At 45.4% G+C, this 22,178-nt stretch overlaps 1 protein-coding gene across 1 annotated transcript in view; it reads left to right on the plus strand.

The window, feature by feature from the left end:
- ZFP64 (ZFP64 zinc finger protein) overlaps positions 1-22,178 on the plus strand; it is an 83,248-nt gene that overhangs the window by 37,589 nt on the left and 23,481 nt on the right. Inside the window, exons 6-7 of the mRNA XM_081256758.1 lie at positions 21,764-21,913; positions 22,085-22,147. Coding sequence (XP_081112884.1) covers positions 21,764-21,913; positions 22,085-22,147 — 213 coding nt within the window. The remainder of the gene's footprint in view (positions 1-21,763; positions 21,914-22,084; positions 22,148-22,178) is intronic.

Genomic DNA, 22,178 nt, shown 5'->3' on the forward strand with positions numbered 1-22,178 from the left:
GAAAGTGTATTGTTACAGCAATGCTTCTCAATTATTTTAATTCCTTCTGAGTTAAATGCCAGAAAATCATACAATGATCAATCATAATTATTTGGGTCAATTTCGTTAAAAGCAAAGAACTCAAAACCACCTGGGATTTCTTTCCCAGTCATGGAGCAATTACTTTCTCAACCTCAGCACCATGAGTCACCTTCTGGGTGTACTCTTAGATGATCAGTTTTAGGGAAAAGTACACATCAAAGTTGAGGATCTGAGAATTGATTTCCTCAATCATACCCATACATCTCTTGAGAAATCTTTGTATATTCCCCAAATACAAGAACCCCAATTGAAGGCCCTTGCCCTGGAGCAGGGTTCAGCAAACTTCTTCGGTAAAGGACCAGGTAGATGCCGCGGAGCAACTAAGCCCGTGTGCCACAACTACTGAGCCTGCGCTCTAGAGCCCACGTGCCACAACTACTGAGCCCGCGTGCCACAACTACTGAAGCCCGCGCACCTAGGGCCCATGCTCTGCCACAAGAGAAGCCACTGCAATGAGAAGCCCATGCACTGCAACGAAGAGTAGCCTCCACCCGCCGCAACTAGAGAAAGCCCGTGCACAGCAGTGGAGACCCAACACAGCCAAAAATAAAGAAAAAATAAATAAATAAATATATTTATTTTAAAAAAGGACCAGGTAGAAAATATTCAATACTTTTCAGCTCTGTGGGCCACATGGTCTTTATTGCAGCTCTTCACCTCTGCTATTGTAGCATGAAAGTAGCCAGAGACAATAGTAAAGGAGTGGGTGTAGCTGTGTTCTGATAAAACTTTATTTATGGACATTGACATCTGAACTTCACAAAATTTTCAAGTGGCACAAACTATTATTTTTCTTCTGTTTTTTTCCAACCATTTAAAAAAATGTGAAAACCATTCTTGGCTCACAGACCACATAAGAAGAAGTGCATTGGACCATAGTCTGCCAACCCTTGCCCTGGACCCTGCACATAATAGGTACATAACAAATATTTATTAAGTAAATAGTACTAATGATTTTCAATGATAAAAAGCTAACATTTATTGACTCAGGATATGCCAACACAATGCTAAATGCTCTACCTAATAATCTCATGTAATCCTTCCAACATCCCATGAGGGAGGATTACTATTATTACCCACATTGTGCAGAAAAGATGTTTCCCAACTTTCCTGGTTTAAGAATCACCTGAAAAACTTGTTTAAAATGCCCACAGCTACAGCCCAGCTTTAGAAATTCCAATACAGCACATCTGGGTGGGACACCTGAGAATCTGTATTTTAAATCTAGGACCTCTGGCTATTTTTCTGATCCAGACAATATGGGAAATACCACAGTAAAGAACCAGTGGCTCAGAAAAGGTAAGAGATCCACCCGGGGTCACACAGCGATTAGGTGATGTTTAAACCAAGAGCCAACACTCAGATCACCTGCCCTCGTTCTAATCAGCATGTTTTCTCTAGTCATGACCTTCACCCAACTTGCTAAATCTGGGCTTCTTTGCAGGAATTCATTTCCCCTCTACTCCCGCCCACCCCTGGATCTCCCTGGAGTGGTAAGTGGGACTGGGCAGGCCTTGCTGGGGTGCCTGCCACGCCCACCCCCAGATGTGAGTTACAGGCCTGTTTTGTTGCACGTCAGTTTACCACTGTAATTTGGGAAGTTCAGAGTTACTATCTTTGCTCTGAGCTTCTTATACACACCAAAATATTTGTTTTGTGTCCCACATTATTCTGCTGTGCTTGGTCTAAGAGGTCAAAACATAAGGCAACATTTTCCTCACTGGCTCTGAGACTCAGTGCCTTCCAAGAGAACATACATGAGAGGAATAAAGTGCTGGAGATGCCTCAGCTTTTAAGAGACTTTACACCTTTTCTTAAAGAGGATTCCATTCATTTTGAGCTAACTCTAAGTTACCATGTGTCTTCAGAAAGATTCGCAGAGGTCAGATTAATTTGAAAGATCGGTATGCTGAAGGCTCAATGAGAACTTAAATTTTTTTTCAGTATTAAAGTTCTTGCAAGTTAGCAAATCGGCAGTCATCTTTACAGAGCTTCTTTCCACCTAATCCAGTGTAGACAGCATAGATACACCCAGATTACCTGTAAGCAGGTGAGTAAGTACTGTCATTCAAAGACCTTGCAAGCCTGGGTTGTACAGCAGGCCCATGGAGAAGTGGAACGGTGGATGGTAGTGGTTAAGAACAAGGGCTCTGGAGTCAGAAGAAGGTGGGTTCAAATCCCAGCTCCATATTTTCCCAGAGATACGACCCAGACAAGTGACCCAACCTCTCTGAACCTCAGTTTCTTCTTCTGCATAATGGGGATAATAACAGTTCCTACCTTATAGTTTTGTAAAGAAGGATTAAATAAAATAACACGTTAAATAAAATAATACATGTTAAGATATAGAAAACAAACTTGTGATACCAAAGGGGAAAAGAAAGGGAGGAGGGACAAATTAGGGGTGTAGGATTAACAGATACAAAATAAAATAGAGAAGCAACACAGATATACTGTATAGCACAGGGAACTGTACCCATTCTATTGTAATAACCTATAATGGAATATATCTGCAAAAACACTGAATCAGTATACTGTACACCTGAAACTAACACAATATTGTAAACCAACCATCCTTCAATTTAAAAAGAAAAACAAAAATAATAATACAGGTTAAGTACATAGCACATAGTAGGCAGTCAATTAATGTAGCCATATAGGTAGCAGCGCTAATGATCTGCTTTCTCAGTTTTTCTGTATCTTTGGTTAAGCCGTCAATAGCTCACCTTTGTCATCATTAGGGCTGCTTGGGATCCACCGGCTTCCCGTGTAGAAGACATCTGTCATTGTGCTCACCCAGGTGGAAGGCAGTGTCCTACCCACCGCTGTACAAGCTGGTGAGCATCAGCTACTCCCACCACTTCCTTGCAGCCTGAGGACAAGCACAAGCCCTGGGCTTGGCCAGTCAGGTATTCCTGCCTAAGACCAAGCAAGCAGCACAAACCATAGGGAGGTATTAAAATTCATCCACAATAGCAGCATTTCAGCAGAGGTTTAAACAGGGTGTGATGACAGCAGCAGCGGTTTCTGCGAGCCGTGGGGCCCAGCTGAGGGGTTTCCAGCATCAGCATCAGAGATGTTCCCCTGCAGCATCCCCAACAGACGTCCTTGCAGGGCACCTCGTTCTGGCCTGCCTCACTTCCTGCCCAGAGCTGGGCTCTCAGGTCCCTCACAAGCTGCCAACCAATCAATTCCTGTTCTGGTTCAACTGGCCAGCAGTTTCTGTTGCTTGTAATCAATGAACTCTGATTGATACACTCCCAAAGAGGGAAGCTCTGATGGGCTCTGTTGTCACTGACCAATAGTGAGGACTCCAACTGGGCAGAATTGGGAGCCATATCAGCGTAGAAGTCATTGCTTTAGACTCAGCCTTTGCACTTAGCTAAAAAGCCAGCTCAGGGGCTTCCCTGGTGGCGCAGTGGTTGAGAGTCTGCCTGCCGATGCAGGGGACACGGGTTCGTGCCCCGGTCTGGGAAGAACCCACATGCCGCGGAGCGGCTGGGCCCGTGAGCCATGGCCGCTGAGCCTGCGCGTCCGGAGCCTGTGCTCCGCAACGGGAGAGGCCTGCGTACCGCAAAAAAAAAACAAAAACAAAAAACAAAAAGCCAGGGCTTCCCTGGTGGCGCAGTGGTTGAGAGTCCGCCTGCCGATGCAGGGGACACGGGTTCGTGCCCCGATCCCGGAAGATCCCACATGCCGCGGAGCGGCTGGGCCCGCGAGCCATGGCCGCGGAGCCTGTGTGTCCGGAGCCTGTGCTCCGCAACGGGAGGGGCCACAGCAGTGAGAGGCCCGCGTACAGCAAAAAAAAAAAAAAAAACAAAAAGCCAGCTCAGATGTTTTCAGTCTAACAGTGCAACGCTTGGCACCTTTAAGCAGAAAGATGCCCCTACCACCACCACGGGAATTCTCCTTCCTTCTGAGAGCCTGATGGGTACCAATGCTTCAGGGCTGGCCTTTGACTTCATTATAGAAGGGGAACTTCTTACAGGAAAAATGTCCAACAATTTTTTCTTGCATAAAACATTTCAAACATACAGCAAAGTTGAAAAACAATGTTTGGTGATCACCCACATTCTTTCCACAAAGACTCTGTCATTAACATGTTACTCTTTTTGCTTTATCATATATCTCATTACGATATTTTTAATTGAAAAACTAATACATGCAAAGAGTGAAAAAATTCAAACATTCCAACATGGTATATGATGAAAAATTATTCTCCTTTCCACATCAGATCCCCAACTAATTTCCCCAAAAGCAATCACGTGTTTACATATGCTTATATGTGTAGTTTTTGTTTCTTCTTTTTCCTGATTTCCTTTTAACGGCCCCTTACTCAACTTACCGACTTGTCATTTGCCTTTCTTTTTTCTTTCATTTAACAATATATCTTTCATTCAGGATTCATTCATAAAAGCTTATTAAGCACCTACTCTGTACCAGGCACTTTTTCCATAAACCAGGCACCCTGAATGGGTGGAGTAGTTCTGCTCTCCTCCCACAGGGCCAAAAATTCAGAAATCATCCCATGTCACCTCATGTGAAACTAGTTCTTTTTTTTTTTTTTGGCTGCATTGGGTCTTCGTTGCTGCGCAAGGGCTTTCTCTAGTTGTGGCGAGCAGGGGCTACTCTTTGTTGCCATGTGCAGGCTTCTCACTGCAGCGGCTTCTCTTGTTGTGGAGCACAGGCTCTATGTGCACGGACTTCAGTAGTTGTGGCACATGGGCTCAGTAGTTGTGGCTCGTGGGCTCTAGAGCGTAGGCTCAGTAGTTGTGGCGCACGGGCTTAGTTGTTTGGCGGCATGTGGGATCTTCCCAGACCAGAGCTCGAACCTGTGTCCCCTGCATTGGCAGGCGAATTCTTAACCACTGTGCTGCACCACCAGGGAAGTCCAAAACTCGATTTTTTAAAAAATAATTTTATTTATTTAATTTTGGCTGCGTTGGGTCTTCGTTGCTGCACGCAGGCTTTCTCTAGTTGTGGTGAGCGGGGGGCTACTCTTCCTTGCAGTGCATGGGCTTCTCATTGCGGTGGCTTCTCTTGCTGCGGAGCACAGGCTCTAGGTGCGCAGGCTTCAGTAGTTGTGGCTCGCAGGCTCAGCAGTTGTGGCTCGTGGGCTCTAGAGCGCAGGCTCAGTAGTTGTGGCGCACAGGCTTAGTTGCTCCGTGGCATGTGGGATCTTCCCGGACCAGGGCTTGAACCCATGTCCCCTGCATTGGCAGGTGGACTCTTAACCACTGCGCCACCAGGAAAGTCCAAAACTAGTTCATTCCTAAAGGGACTTTTAAACCAGGGCTTAAATGCCTATAAGACCCAGGTAATAACAGAAATGTATGAAGGCATCTGCAACACAAAACAATAAACATTTGGAATCCCTGGTGGGCCAGTGGTTAGGACTCTGTGCTTCTACTGCAGGGGGCATGGGTTCAATTCCTGGTCGGGGAACTAAGATCCCGCATGCTGCGTGGCAAGGCCAAAAAAAAAAAAATAATTATGATGTAACAATAAACGTTTGACCACCAGGTGTGCAGGAGATCAGAGTTGGAACTAAAATGTATTAGTTATGAGAATTCTTGGGTATTTTCTCTGCTATAAATGAAACTCAGCTATTCCACATTTGGTTGGTTGGTTGGTTTCTTTCTTTTGTTCGGCACCTTGCCCTCTATTCTGTATCTTTTACACAACTCATGGTTTCTACTTCCATAGGGTTTTTGCTTCCTCCTGACTTTAGGTGAGGGGAGTTCCTCTCTGGCCTTTCTCTATATCTTGACCACATATTTCCAGCACTCTGTTGGTTACAAGGAACAGAAAACACACTAAAACTAGCAGAAGTAAGAAGACTTCCTGGACAGATACTAGGTAGTTTCCAAAATCGAAGAAAGAAGCACAGGGTTCAGGGCTGCTCCCCAGACCTTGAAACCTAAACCAGGGAGATGGTCGTGTGTAGCCTCTTTTTTCATGATCATGCTCTTCACTGCTGGCCTTTGCTTGTTCTTATTCTTTCCTCCTAAAGTGGGTTTTGTAAACTTGCTAGAAAGTTATGGTCACAGTTGGCAACCCCAACTTAACATCAGCCCAATGCAGCAAATCCAGAGGGCAGTCCTTCTGTATCTGCTTTTGTACATAAACACGCCAGGAATGGTGTGCCCAGTGCCAGAGCACATCTGTGGTCAGGAAGATACAGTGGGTTAGGCTGAGCCCATCCTGGTCAGTGGCCCACTCATCTGGCCATCAGTGGCTTTCCATAAGTGGCACCCCTACCAGAACTAGTTCCCCAAAGAAAGGAGGGTAGCATGGTTAGGCGAAACCATGAATATTCATTGCCAAGGCCCTGAGCCTCGGGTCCCTCTGCTAACTACCTCCTTCTCTGCACATTTTCCAGATTTTCCTTGGGGATCCACTCCACCCCCTCTTTCAGCCTATATGCTTCAAATGGGGCTAACACACCCCCTTCATGAGGGGAGGGCACGTATCCCATGCTTGGCCAATCACAGTACCCCGTGACCTTGGTCAAAGTTATAAGTCCAAAAGCAAGGGTTAGCAAGTTTATTCTATAAAGCAACAGAAAGAGTTGCTGGTTTCAACAGAAATAATTGATAGTAAATATTTATCATCTCTGTCGTAGCTACTCAGTTCTGTAGTTCTAGCACAAAAGTAGCCATAGATAACATATAAATGCATGATGCTCTGTTCCAATAAAGCCTTATTTACAGAAATAGGCAAGTGGGCCAGATTTGGTCCACAGGCCATAGTTTGCCAAATCCTGGTCCAAAGGACGGGTATATCTATCACCCAAACCAGTCGGGCACAATGTAGGTATTCAATAAAATATAGAATAATGGTTATTACATTTTTAAATAGTTTTTAAAGTTATTATAGTGTAAGGGTAGTATGTAGATGGCTGCCAATAATAAATAATAATAACTAATAAACTTGATTCTTTACTATTTGTCAATCCCTTTACATATATTTCCATTTTAATACTCAGAAAAACCATTTGAGGTAGGTAGAATTATTATCCTCATCTTACAGATGAGGAAACTGAGGCTTGAGGAGGTTTAGAGACTTGTTCAAAATCACACATCTCTGAAGAGCTGGACTCTGGTGAGATAATATATGTAAAATATGTTCTAAAAGCTACTTAGCACATGATGAGCCTCTGTGAATATTCTTCTCATTGTCATCGTCATAGTCATCACTACCACCACTGTTGTTGCGTCTCAGGTTAGGAGAGGTTGAGTAACCTTCCCAAGCCAGGCCTAGGATCTGCCTCTGGATATGTCCAAGTTTAAAAGGGAGAGAGGGGAAAGGAGAAATAGGAAATGGTTTAATTATACCCTGCTTGCTATACAAAGCCTTTGCATCTACTGCCTACCCATGTCCTGTCTCCAGCACTCCGCCCACCTCCAGCCAAACCGAGGTTCCTCAGAAGTGCCCTAGCTGGTCTTTGCACAAGCTATTCCCTCTACCTGGAACCCTTTTCACCTCATTTCTCTGTCTGCCCAAGACCTGCTCTTCCTACACCTCTGGGGTTATGAATCTGCCTCTTGCAGGAAGCTTTGCCTGACCACTGTGTCTTTTTTTTTTTCTTTTCTTTTTTAATACAGCATGTGTGAATCTTTATCACACTGTATTGTAACTGTCTGTTTACTTATTTTTCCTCTTGATTACCCTGTGACTTCCTTAAAGGCTTACTGTTGCATTCCTAGATGTTAGTATCATACCTCACACCCAGATAGAACCCAGTTAATGTTTGTAAACAAGTGAATGGTTCTGGAACAAGCCCTGGTAGAATATGTCAGTCAGGGAGACTGTATGCTGTAAGATATGGAACACGAAAAGAACCTGAAAATGACAGTTGGTCTGGGAGATTTCAGTGTCACCAGAAAAGGACTGGAAACTCATTTTTCTCAAGAGTAGGTAAGACAACTGACCAGCTCAGGCCTGCCACACCCAGCTGCACATCTAGAAGCTTAGAATTCCTATTCTTGGATAACATTCCTCTACAGTTCAGGAACTTCCAAACCTGTAGGTGTTAGCAGGTGAATTGGAGGCTGTTTTCATTATAAAGATCCTGATCCACATTGCTGCTTATACAGTATCCTCTTCCAGTATTTCATCTCATCATTTCAAATTCTAATCCATGAAGGGAGGGGGCTGCAGTGGGGGAGGAGAAGGGAAAGAGAAGGAAGAACTGAGGATCTCTATCATGGTTATTTCCATTTTCAACTAAGACTGTGCCCCAGTGACTTCTTAACTAGCTTTTTTTTTTTAAAGTTATATACGCTGATGGGAATATAAATTAATATGGCCACACTGGGATAGAGTTTGGCATTTCCTAGGAAATTTGAACGTAATCATATGCTCTGATCCAGGCATTCCTCCCACACTGCATTTCTCAAACTTACCATGCATGAGAATCACTAAGGGATCTCGTTAAAATGCAGATTCTAGGCTTAGAGAAACTTACACATGTGAATCAGGAAAGCTGTGCAAGAATGTTCATAGCTACGTTGCTCATAATTACAAATTGGAGACCACCCACTGGCAATGAAGGTATAGATGAAGTGTGATATATTCACAGGGCGACAGTGAATGAACCACAGCTGCCTGCAGCAACGTGTTGACTCTCACAGGCTTAAAGGAGCAAGTGAAGGAAAACTAGTCATACTGTTCAACAAGTGGCAACACTAAGCAACGTATTTAGGGGACAAAACTATTTTTAAATAATTATTACACAAAATTAGCGATCCTGGAAGAAGGTGGCAGAAGGAAGGAGAAGCTGATGGATAGGAATATGTGAAGGGCTTCTTTAGTACTAGGAATGTTCTGTATCTTACGGTGCTGATGGTTACTCAGGTGTTATTCCTTAAATTGCACGTTTATGTTTTATACATTCTTGTATGTGTGCCAAATTTTAAATTTTCAAACTTAAAAGACTATAAAAAGGTATATGGCAAGATGTCCGTCACTCAGACAACTGCATCACAAATACTGCTGTCCTGTCCCCAGAGATAACTCATGTTACCAGCAATGTGGTCTCCTCTGCATTCACAAGTTTATGTGTGTATGTGTGTATATGTATATATGTTAAATTTTATATAGGGAGATACTGTTACATATATGTATTTACATACATATATACACATACACACAACAGCATTATTTGTGTTCTTTTCTGTCCTTTGAATATTTCATCTAATACATCTTGAAAATATTCCATCAGTGCACAGAGAAATACATTGTTCTTTTTAGAGTCATAAAGAATTTATTCTATTTTATGATAGAACCATAATTTAGTAATTTTAATTATTAAGTTTTAACCATAAAGTAGTAGGTGAACACACTCCCTATTTTTAAAAAATGTTACTAAGGATAATGTTCTCTTACGCATACCTGTGGAAATTTTAGGTTCTCCAATCCTTCCCCTCTGAATCTACTCCCTGCCGCCACCTTGCTTAACTCATAGCCAGTGTGCATCCTGCCAGGACTTTTGTCCTCTGGATTTTCATTTTCACCACTGAAAACATATGTGGACTTGAATATGTGTTTATATCTACGTAGAACTTACTTTTCCTCTTCAATGCAGTATAGCTGGAGCTCTAGCTATCCCTATAAACATAAAACTGGCTGATTACTTTTATTTGCTGCCTGGTATGGCTAAACCACAGTTGAATCTAACCATTCCCCTATTGTTGTACACTTAGGTTGTTTCTCAAGTTGTTTGCGATGACAGTAGTGTTGCAACAAACATCCCTGGACTCGTCCCCTTGTGCACATGTGCAAGCATTTCTCTATAGAAGAAGAGATAAACCATTGGGAGGGCATATCTAAAGATTGATTGCCAGATTGCCCTCCAAAGTGGCTATAGCCATTCACACTCCCACTAGCAATGCATTAGAAGACTAATCTCCCTTCACTCTTAGTAAAAGTAGATGTTATCAGCAGTCTTAATTTTTTTTTAAGAATTTTTTTTTTTAAGAACATGTTGGGGGTAGGAGTTTATTAATTAATTAATCTTATTTTTGCTGTGATGGGTCTTCATTTCTGTGCGAGGGCTTTCTCTAGTTGTGGCAAGCGGGGGCCACTCTTCATTGCGGTGCGTGGGCCTCTCACTATCGCGGCCTCTCTTGTTGCGGAGCACAGGCTCCAGACGCGCAGGCTCAGTAGCTGTGACTCACGGGCCCAGTTGCTCTGCGGCATGTGGGATCCTCCCAGACCAGGGCTCGAACCCGTGTCCCCTGCATTAGCAGGCAGATTCTCAACCACTGCGCCACCAGGGAAGCCCAGCGGTCTTAATTTTTATTGAGCTGATAGGCGAAAAAAAGGAGGACTTTATGGTGAGTATTCATTCCCTTATAGTTAGTGATGCTGAACGCCTCTTATAAGTTTGTTGCCCAGAATCTGCATTTGACATGATCTCCAGGTCATTCTTCTGCACATTAAAGTTTGAGAAGCACTGCAGTCAGAATCTGCATTTTAACAAGGTCCCCAGTGATGCCCATGCACAGTCTGAGGAGGAATAGCTGGATCACAGCATATGCTCACTTTTACTAATATGTGTGGGGTTGTGTTTACCTTTTCTATTCAGACAGGATATAAAACAGTACTTCAATGTATTTTTAACTTGCACTTCTTTAATCGTAAGTGAGCTTGGACTTTTTTTTTCAAATTCTTACAGGCATATTTTTCTTCTCTGGAAACCAGGTAGTCACTGAATCTTCTTACTTTGCTTCAAACACACGAAAGCTGATCTCCTGGGGGCTCTTGCTGTTACGGTTTTCTCTCCCTGGATCGTTCTCTCCCTGGTTCTTCCCAGGGCTGCCTATTATATTCAGGTTTTAGCTCAAAGGTCACTTCTAGCGAAACTCAGGTACCGCCCCTACTACCATTCTTCATCTCGCCACCCCGTTTCACCTTGACCGTGGCCCCCACCCCTGTCTGAAATGACCTGCGCACTCAGTCTTTCCTTCCTTCTCTGACTGCCCTGCTGGATCTTGTTTGCCTTGCCTATCCCTCCATACCCAGCACCTGGAACAGAGTCAGGCAACAGTCTGGACTCAAATTATCATCAGATGAACAAATACATGAACTCTCGGCAGATGAAGAAATGAGATTTGCTCCTGTCCAGCTTTACGCCCCACTGGGGCATCACTTTTACCTGGATAAACATTTCTTGATTCATTCCTGTATCCACAGCAGAAAATACTAGGTAGTAACGACAGAAGTCGAGTGAGGTAGCTTTAGGAGAACACGACCCAAGCAGTGTGCTCAGCCCCACGGGAAGCCCAGGACAATCAGAGAGACAATTATGTTTTTATCTATTTCTCTTGAAAAAGAAAGCAATTACTTGACCAATATTAAATAATATTGTAGTACTCGTTTAGTATATAGAGAGAAACTGGTATAAAGGCATGGAAATCTGCAACTCAGAAGGGTTGAGTAATGTCAATACAGGCTTGTGTGCTTCCAGTTTATTCCCACATAAAACAGAATATCTGTCCCAAGTTCATTGGAACCACCAATTCTTTTTTTTTTTTTTTTTTTAAAGCGAATTCTCAGATCCTACCCCAGCTCCACTGACTTAGGAATTCTGGGGCGGGACATGGCACTATGTGTTTTAAATTTATTTATTTATTTATTTATTTAGCGCTGTGTTGGGTCTTCGTTTCTGTGCGAGGGCTTTCTCTAGTTGTGGCAAGCGGGGGCCACTCTTCATCGCGGTGCGCGGGCCTCTCACCATCGCGGCCTCTCTTGTTGCGGAGCACAGGCTCCAGACGCGCAGGTTCAGTAGTTGTGGCTCACGGGCCTACTTGCTCCGCGGCATGTGGGATCTTCCCAGACCAGGGCTCGAACCCGTGTCCCCTGCATTGGCAGGCAGATTCTCAACCACTGCGCCACCAGGGAAGCCCCTGGAACCACCAATTCTTCTGTTTTTTTGTTTTTTGTTTTGGCTGCGCCACACAGCTTGTGGGATCTTAGTTTCCCCAACCAGGGATCGAACCTGGGCCCTCAGCAGTGAAAGCGCCAAATCCTAGCCACTGGTCCACCAGGGAATTCCTGGAACCACCAATTCTAGATGAGCATTAGCTATTTTTACAGATAACTGTAACTCTTACCCTACTCTTATAAATAACTTAACGTTTAGAGAGTGCTGCCTCTGTAGTAGACATTGTTCCATGTACTTTATATATATGTATTCATTCATCCTCACAACCACCCTGGCTGTATTAGCATTGCCATTTTATTGAAGACAAAACTGGGGCACAAGGCAGCTTTCTCAAGGTCACATGGTAAAAGAGCCAGGATTCTCACCCAGGCTGGCCCCAGTCCATGTGCTTCGTAAGGACAAGATACTGCCTCTGGAATCTTTGTAATGCTTTGTAAGATGTCGAATGACCAGGAGAATTGTCTTATAATTCAGAGGTACACTTCACCTCTTGACAAAATACTTAAGTTATCAAAATTACAAATATACTCCGTTTTTCTTTTACAAAGGGACAAGCGTTGAAAATTTATTGACTTTCTTTTTGAAGAAAGGGAACTACCTAACAACCATTTTAAAAAAAATCAGGATACAGGTGATATACATATAAAGAATGAGAAAATGCTTTCCAAGAGAAACATGCTATGGAGTGAGTATTTGAAATGCATGTTTGGCCATGATTCCCTTGTTAGGTGATTTTGTTGCTGAAAATAATGAAAAGTTGTCACCTGGAAAGACCTCTATCTGCGTGTTTAAATTTGGCAACAGAATTTCCTAATCTGTTTAAACATCTTCCAAATAAAGAGCTTCAGTGGGTTTGAAATCCAGTTGTTAAAGATATAGTTTAGGTTAACCTCTTCAGGTTAATTTGTAGAAGCCCCAGGTTGATTATCAGGGGAAATGAAAATTTACGAGCTGGATTTCAAAGAAAATAGTCAATTTGTGTAACTGGTGAATGGGATTAAAAAGGGAGAACCATGATTTAAGCATAGCCCATGATACTTTGTTTTTTTCTATATATCCTGTGAGGTTTTTTTTTTCTCTTCAGTTTTTCAGTGATAACCCTTGAAATCAAGCCATTAAAACCAAACATGGTAATAAACTTAATTTAGGACCATAACGTTGAATGGATGTATTGTAAAATACTAAAACAGTGCCTTCAAAAAAGGAAGCAAGTTTTAATCTGTTGCTGTCATTATATTTGTAGAAAATATTGATAATTTACTTTGCCTTTTGTTGAAATATATTCAAGGAAAATGCAAATCAAAACCGTAGTGAAATATCATTGTATGTCAGTTTGATTGGCAAAAATTAAGACATCTGACAATACGGAGTGTGGTAAAGGATGTGACTCCACGGTACTTCTTACCTTGCTGGGGGAAGTGTAGATTGGTGCCTCCACTGTGGCATCAGTTCTTACATAGTCACTTACAATCCAACCAATGTATACATTCATTTAAGAAACTGACACTTTTTAGAAAGATCATAGCTGCATTATTCACGTGGCAAAGACTGGGAAACAACCCAAGTGCCCATCAACAGGATGGCAGATGAACCAACTGTGATATTTTCACACCATGGAATATTACACATCAGTCAAACTGGTTGAACAACTGATAATTTGGATGATCTTAGCAATATAATAAATGCGGGGGAGGAGTAATTACTGGAAGATTACATACCCTTTTCATGAAGTTCTTTAAAAATTAAAATTTAAGGAATACATGTAGGTGCAAAAAAGACTTGCTAAGAAAAAAAAGCGAAGGAATGAAGAATGAAGGGTTTAGGTGGGTGGCTATTAAATTCGGGGAGGGGAGGAAGGGGAATATATGAGAAAGGCAGGTTATGGTTAAGGTCCTAGCTTGGGTCAGTGAGTTCCCTGGTATTAATCATATCTTAATAAGCCAAGCAACAAACAACCAACCAGACAAATACAGGTCAGCGACAGATCAGGGATGCCAACGGGTCTTGTACCAAAGATTGGTTAATCCAGTTGTGTGCACCTGAGCTGAAGAAATTATTTCTATCCATAGCAAATACAAACACAGGTACACACCTCAAGTAGTAAAAAGCAGTATCAGATGCTTCCCAACCTCCCGGCTGGATGCATTTCCTTCTTCAACTTCCCCAGAGGCAACCATTGGCCCCTAGAGATCCTTCTGAGACATTCCAAAAGGTCACACGATAAACAGAAGCACACACGTATGTTTTGAAATGGCTTTACATATATGTGTACCTAGACACATATACACACATCCCAAAGAAAACGTTAAAAGTTGCTTTTTAAAAATTTATCTCGAAAATTTAACCTCGAGTGACTTCACCTGGCTTTACACAAACATCCCTACAATCAATTCACAACTTGAAAATCAACGGGAAGTTTGAGGATAACTGCTCCTTTTTAAAGAAATATAAAAATGCTCTTCTTGCAGACAGTCCCCTAGGGTTTGTCAAGGGTAACCTCACAGAAGGTGAATTACAGGACGCTGCGAAACCCCACAGGGCCGGAGCAAGCCACGGCAGAAAAGCTCACCGCGGCGATGTTAGAAATACGGATTCCCAGTCCCCGCCCCACGGATTCAGAGCTGAACACGGGTCTTTTTTAACCAAGGCCCCCACGTGACTCTCAGGTTCGGGCAAGCTTGCGGCACAGCCCCGCCTTAAGTAACTCCCCAATGGAAGAAAGTAAATATCTGGGGCTTGTAGGTGGCTTTCTTGCTCCCTGTTGGATGTCGTTTACCTGGTGCAAGGAGGGGTCCCCTCGGGTCTCATCAAGGGCCCAGCCAGTCTGAGCACGAACGCCAATTAGCTCAACCCCCCGAGGACCACGCCTCAGCCGCCTGCTGGGCGGGGCCCACGCCCCTGTCGGCCCCAGGCCTCTTTCCTCCATGTGGTCTCAGACCCCGGGCGCCAGAGTCCGGGGGCCGGGGGGGGAGAGACGCTGCATGGAAATGCAGATGCCTGGGCTCCGCCGCCTGAAGCCAAAACTTCCGGAATCTGCATTTTTAACCAACTCTTCCAGGACCAGTAAGTTCACCCTGTTGTTGGAGATGCACGAGCCTCATTTAAATTTTAAATTCGAATACGCAGCCACGAGTGGAGGTCGTGCTTCTCAACCTTGGCTGTCCTTCAGAATAACCTGGGGAAGCTTTTTAAAATATATATACACCAATGCCCAGGTTTCAGTCCAGACCAATTAAGCCAGAATCTAAAAGCGCGGCCTCTGCGGCAGCAGCCGCAAGGACATCACCTGGGAGCTCGTTAGAAATACAGACGCTCAGGCCCCACCCCAGACCCACTGAGTCAGAATCTGCATTTTAACGAGATCCCCAGTGATTCGCGCGCACATTAAATTGGAGGAGAGCCGTGCTTCTAAAATTTTAATGGGCAAACGAAATCACCTGGGGATCTCGTTAAAATGCAGATACGGTTTCTCAAACTTAAATGTGCATGCGAATCACCTGGGGAGCTTGTTAAAATGCAGATTCTGATTCAGCGGGTCTGGGGTGGAGCCCGAGAGTCTGCATTTCTAACGAGCTTCCCAGGTGGTGCGGGCTTCCCGGGTGTGGACCGCGCTTCCCCAGGAGTCCCGAGGTCTTGGCTCCGGGCCAATCAGCCGTCAGGGCTCTTGATAAATCGTCCTGCTCGGCTGAGGAGCAGAATTGCCGGGACATGCGCGCTCCGGCCGAGGGGTGGGTGGGTGGTAATTTCCGAACTCCGGGAATTGGTTGTGTGGTCCTCACGCCATGTCGCGGCGCAAGCAGGCCAGGCCCCAGCATCTCGGCCCCGAGGAGCCGCAGCCTGAGCGCCAGGAGTTCGCCGAGGCGGCCCCGGAGGTGCTGGGGGAGCCGGGTGAGTAGTGCTGCCCGGCCCGGGCCCGGGGGGCTGGAGGCAGTTTCTCGGACGTTCCCCAGAGCCGCGCGGGTGCGAGGTCCCGGCCACCGGGCGTGGAAGGGTGGGTGAAGCTTCCAACCCGAGTTCTGGGGCTCGGGCCTTGCTGACCCCGCCTTTGTAAATTATACCCCCCCTCCTCGGGTAAATTACGTCGCTCCCCGAGGGGATTCCTGCATCCACTCCCCTCCCCCCAAGCGCTATGAAATGACGGTTCATCTCCCGAACACGTTGGAAGGATGCTCTGAGACCCCTTTGGAGGCTGTCTTCGGGGTGCGCCGGCACCCGGGTGCCCGACCTCCTTGGCGCTGGGCTGGAGCTGAGCGCCTGGAAGGTGGGCGCTCCGAGACCCGCGCCCCAGGCGTTTTCCTGAGGGATGGGTGGGGGGGATGTCTGAAAAATGTCTGAGCTTCTGCCGGGACCTGGGGCTAGGTGCTGGAGAGAGACACAGCAACGAACAAGGAGAATAGAATTCCGACCCCCCTGGAGCTTCTGGCCCAGTGGAGGCGAGAAAGATGGCACATGAGATAAAGCGGCGGAGCGTGAGGTGTGTTCGCGCGGAGCGCCGGGGGAAACCTCAAGCTGGGAGGGGGTTGTCCCGGGAAGGCCTCTCCGTGGAGGGCACCGTCGAGGAACACTCTGGAGGTTGTAAGTGAGCGAGCGGTGGAGATGACCGAGGGAAGAGCTTCCAGGCAGAGGGAACAGCAAGTGCAGAGGCCTCGGGCGTCAGCGAGGCTGGAGCTTGGAGGCGCGTCCGACTGAGGTTTTGAGAAGTGACGGGAGCCCCGGGCTCCGATAAGGACTTTGACTTCTACTGTAAGCGAAGTGGAGCCATGTTGGGGGCGGGGAGTGAGCAGGGCAGTGCCGCGGTGGGATTTAACAGGCTCACCCCGGCTGCCGCCGGGCTAGAGGAGGTCCGGGAGAAGCCTAGGGACCCCGGACTACCCTAGGCCCGCGGGGCAGTATTTCTCACCCGGTGGGCCTTGGAACTTCTGCTTCTGAAGAGCCTGCAGGTGGGGAGCTTCGAGAACTCGCTAAGTTCTCAGGCTCCCACCACCCCCTGCGCTGCTGTAATCTCAGGGGTGGGGTGGAGTCGGGGACTCTGCATTTCTTTCTTTTTTTTTTTTTACATCTTTATTGGAGTATAATTGCTTAACAATGGTGTGTTAGTTTCTGCTTTATAACAAAGTGAATCAGTCATACATATACACATATCCCCATATCTCCTCCCTCTTGCGTCTCCCACCCACCCTCCCTATCCCACCCACCCTCCCTATCCCACCCCTCCAGGCGGTCACAAAGCACCGAGCTGATCTCCCTGTGCTATGCGGCTGCTTCCCACTAGCTATCTACCTTACGTTTGGTAGTGTATATATGTCCATGCCTCTCTTTCGCTTTGGGGGACTCTGCATTTCTAAGGCGCTTCCCCTTCCGATTATCGTGCACTCAGGTAAGACAATGCAGGTTCCCACTTGACGGTCCCTCAGCCCTCCACCTTCCCTCCCGCCCGTGGGTCGCTGCTGCCTTTTGCTTAGCAAGGGGCTAGTGAGAGGAGTTTTAGCAGAACTCTTCTCTCCCTCCCGCGCATTTTCCTGACTCGGAAAGGGAGAGGGGGATCTAGTCTCTTCTGCCAGAAGGACCAGACTTCCAGCAGCAGGTGTGTCTGGTGGGCTTTGATGACCCTACGCTCCCAAGGAGGTAGTGGAGGAAAGCGGAAGCTTAACAAAGTCACTCCTAAACTAATAGTTTGGCATCACGCTTTAGTTTTAAATACAGTCCTAAAAAGAAAACCAAAGAAAACCAACCCTTTAGATAAATAGCTAATTAAACAAAATGTTTCAAGAAATGCTTAACGTGGCCTTTGGAGGGAACTGGGTAGCTGGGGAGTGGGGTTGGAGACTTCTCACAGTAACTTTTGGATTATACCTATTAACGCTGTATTACCTATTCCAATGAATAAAGTTTCTTAAAAAAAAAAAACAACCTAAAACTTGGCTGGATGGAACTACTATAACCAAAATATCCTGTCTTTGTGCTCAAGGTCTAGAGTGGCGATAGGCAGGTGGAACCGGAGTGGGGTTCCACCCTAACCCTAACCCTAGGGTGGGGTTCCTGGGGTGGGAGCAAGTCTTCTGCTGATCCTCTGTAAAAGAATTGGGGAGGTATTGGGGATGTTGAGTCTTTGGGGGGAGCGATTATAAAAGACGATTCCTGAGTAAACCCGGGCTGTTGAAAGTGAGTGCCATGGGCTGCTTTTTCTTCCTGCAGACAGCGCTTGGAGGGCACCTCCTGGAGCCTTGCCCTGTGTTTGGAGGGGTTGGGGAGGGTGCTCTGTGTTGTGCAGCACAGAGCTGGTGCCAGGGCACCTCAACACCAGCCGCCGCTGGGGGGAAAAGCAGCCTTGCAACTGATGTTCCCCCTCCACGCGTTTTAGGTCTGTTATGATGCTGAGCTAGAAGCCCGCCTTTTTTTTTTTTTTTTTTTTAAGGTTGGGCCACTCTTAATTTGCACATGGCTTTGCAACTCACCTAGCTTTTGGAGGAGATAGAACAGAGCAGGTCAGTTGGTAGACTTCAATCACCTCAATCATAAGAGGGGCAGGAAAACAACCTTACCAAAGGAACATCAACAGAGGGTTAAAATGGCCGCTGTGCTAAACTGAGTTCTGTCAGATGTGGCCCCAACCCCATCTTTCAGACTAGAAGGGCCTCTGCCCCAGCTGTACCTTTCTCAGGAGAGTAGGCTTCTGACCTTCCTTGCTTTCCTGGATGCTTAAAATTGAAGGAGGAAGTCGCCTTTAGAGGCTCTGCATGCCTCTGCCATAGTCTGCCTTAGTGACCCTTTATAGCCTTGGGCACAGTTTTCTGATAGCTTTAACCCATCCATCTCCCTTCTACCTGTCTTCAAACTTGGATTGCTCAGTGTGTTTTCCACTCTCTGAGAATCTGGTGGCTCGCGTGTGTACACATCAGTGAATAAAACCAGTAACATTTATATAGTGCTGACTTATGTATAAGGTTCTTTTACATATATACATTAAAGAACTTAATCTTTGTCTAAACCTGTGAGATGGGGGCCATAATCCTTATTTTACAGATGTGGAAACTGAGGAACAGGGAAGTTGAGTAACTTACTCAGGGTCACACAGCTAGTAAAGGATAGAATTGGAATTTGGAGCTTATCACCTGGCTTCCCAGTCAGTTTGCTAAATCATTGTGCTTTACAGCCTCTCACTTAGATTTCAGCTTTTCAGTCTTCCTTGGTTTCTGTGGGATTAAAAACCCTCAATAGTTTAATGGCTTTCTTTAACATGTGAATTGCTCAACAAGGCAAGGTTTTGTGTCTTCCTCTGAGGGGCAGAGTGATGGACTTCAGATCTGGCAAGTGTGGGTTCTGATTGGCTGACACCATCTAGCCCTGCGGCCTTGAGCGGCATCTCTTCCGAGCCAGTATCTCTTCTCCAAGAGCAGAGATTCTCAAAATGTGGTCCCCAGACCAACAGCATCAGCTGGGACCTTGTTAGAAATGAAGAATTGCAGCTCCACTCCAGACCTACTGAGTCGGGAACTGCAGAGGTGGAGCCCAAGCCACCTGTACCTTAACAAGCCCTCCAGGTGATTGTGATGCACAGGTTTTTGAGTAGTGCTGGCTTGGAGTTATACTTCTGCCACTTTAACGAGCACAGGCATCACCTGGGGATCTCGTTAAAGTGCAGATTCTGTAGGTGTGGGACCTGAGGTTCTGCATTTCTAACAAGCTCTCAGGTCATGCTGATGTTAGTGCTCTGAGGACCACCCTTTGAGTAGCAAAGGCTTAAAGAGTAGTATGAGGATATCACTTGGAGTGCTTTAAAAATGCAGGTTCCTGGGCCCACCCCCAGTTAAGTCTGGATGAGCCTTCGGAAACTACATTTAACCCGCAATTCAGGTGATTCTGATGCAGGTGTGGAGGCCGTCCTGTGCATCATAGGATGTTTAGCAGCATCCCTGGCCTCTGCCCACTAGGTGCCACTATCGCACACATGTGCACATGATCATGACAATCAAAAACATCCGCAGAAGCAGCCACAGAGCACAGGGAGATCAGCTCAGTGCTTTGTGACCGCCTGGAGGGGTGGGATGGGGAGGGTGGGAGGGAGGGAGATGCATGAGGGAAGGGATGTGGGAACAGATGTATATGCATGACTGATTCACTTTGTTATAAAGCAGAAACTAATTTAAAAAATTAAAAAAAAAAAAAACATCCGCAGGTATTGCAAAATGACCCCCAGTTGAAAGCTACGGGACTAGGTCAGTTCAGACCCTGTTAAGGGGCTTCAAGCACCACAGCTACTTGGATGTGATGGCTGCAGCCCTTTACCTGAAGCCCTGGTGACTCAGTGGAGGCCGGGCGCCGTATCAAGAATTTACACTGTTCATCTCTTAACTCTGAGGCAGGTCAGCGGTACCTTTTTACAGATAACCTTTCTGAGCCTCAGTTTACTTAAGTTGCCAATAGTCACCCAACTAGCACGTGGCTAAGCAAACCCTATGCCTGGAACTGAAGCCCTTGTCAACGTGTTCTCCAGCTTCTCGTGGTAAGAAGGTTTACCTTAACAAACCTAGCAAGAAAGATGGAATCCGCCTCCTATAACTGGGGCCGAAGGTCCCTGACCCTGGCCTGTAATTCATAAACTAGTTAATATATTTTTTAAGACTTAAGATATTGACAGCACCTCTTTTTACCTTGGTCTTAAATCTATTTGGAGAGAAATCGCTTTACAGTCTTCTAGGAGTACTTAGGCTTTGTTGTAGAAATTTTTAAACCTGCGTATTGGGTTGAACCCTATGAAATCATCTGATCATTTTGGCCCACAAAAACAGCAGTTTCACCTAGCTTAGCCTTACTAACAGAGAGAATGATACAATGAACTTCGTGGACTAGATGCTCAGTTTCAACAACTAGTTACACGTGGCCAATCTTATTTCTTCTGTGCAGCCATTCCCCTCCCTGGATTATTTTGAAGCACATCAGACATATACAATTGATAAATAGCCATCCGTAAACTACTAGAATGATTTTTAAAACTTTAATTTCATCTTCACGCCTTTAAAAAAAAAAAAATTCCCTTATCAGACTTTCAGTTAGTGTTTGCACTTCCCATGGTCTTAAATGGCTTTTACGGTATGTTTAAATCGAGATCAAAAAAAGGTCCTGATACTACAGACCATCTCAAATCTTTTAGTCTCTGATTTTTCTTTCTCCTCCTCCATCTTTCAAGTTGAAACAGTGGCATTTTGTCCTGGAAAGCAGTGGCACTTGAAGCGTGGTCTGTGACCTGTTACTGAGTTGAATCAGCATAAATTCAGAAATGGAGAGTAAGCACTTAAAAACAGCTTGACAGCCACCTTTCTGTCATATCTAATAATGTTTGGGCTTTTATTGTCTTATTCCACTTTTCTCATAATTTGTCTTTATTTTATAAAAAATACTGGTCTGACGGATCGGAAATCATTCTATGTACCAGGTCTTCCCCATGTTGTTCGAGAAGCGCTGCTGCGAAGTTTTGCAGTCTGGATCTTGGCAGTTGGGTCCCTGTCACGATACCATGTTCCTTTGTCCCCTGTACTTCCTGGAAACTGGTAAAGAGGAAGAGGATTGTTAAGACCAGAGTGTGCGTGGCTTCTAACTTGTGATGTTTGGGTTTTTGTTTTTGTTTGTTTGTGGGGAGGGTGGTAGGTGAAATAAGGCCAAACCTGCTCTAAGACTTACCGTGGTGCTCATATTTGAGCAATTAAGTAACACTTATTATTGTCTCAATTTCAGCTTCAGAACTAGATAATGATGTGCCAAAACCAACCTGTCCCTCCGCTGACAGCAGTGATACCCAGAAAGCCCCTGTCACAGCTCTTCCCTCTGAGTCAAAGGAGCAAACAGCGACCCTTGGGGAGAGGACCTTCAACTGCTGCTATCCAGGTAAAGCGTAAACTCGAGGCGCTGAGCCCCTTCTCTGTACGGGGCTCGGTCACAGGAGCTCAGCATCAGTTCGCTCACTGACTCAGCATGTGACTGGCCAGAATTTCAGATTCCTGGTAGCTTTCCTCTTTGAGGTTATCTATATGAAGGGAACCTGTTTCTCTTTTCTAGGTTGCCACTTCAAAACCGTTCATGGCATGAAAGATTTGGACCGCCATCTAAGAATCCACACTGGTAGGTATCCATTCATTTGTTCAAAACTTGA

Source organism: Mesoplodon bidens, assembly GCF_964165515.1.
Source record: "Mesoplodon bidens genome assembly, chromosome: 15".
Taxonomy (NCBI): domain Eukaryota; kingdom Metazoa; phylum Chordata; class Mammalia; order Artiodactyla; family Ziphiidae; genus Mesoplodon; species Mesoplodon bidens.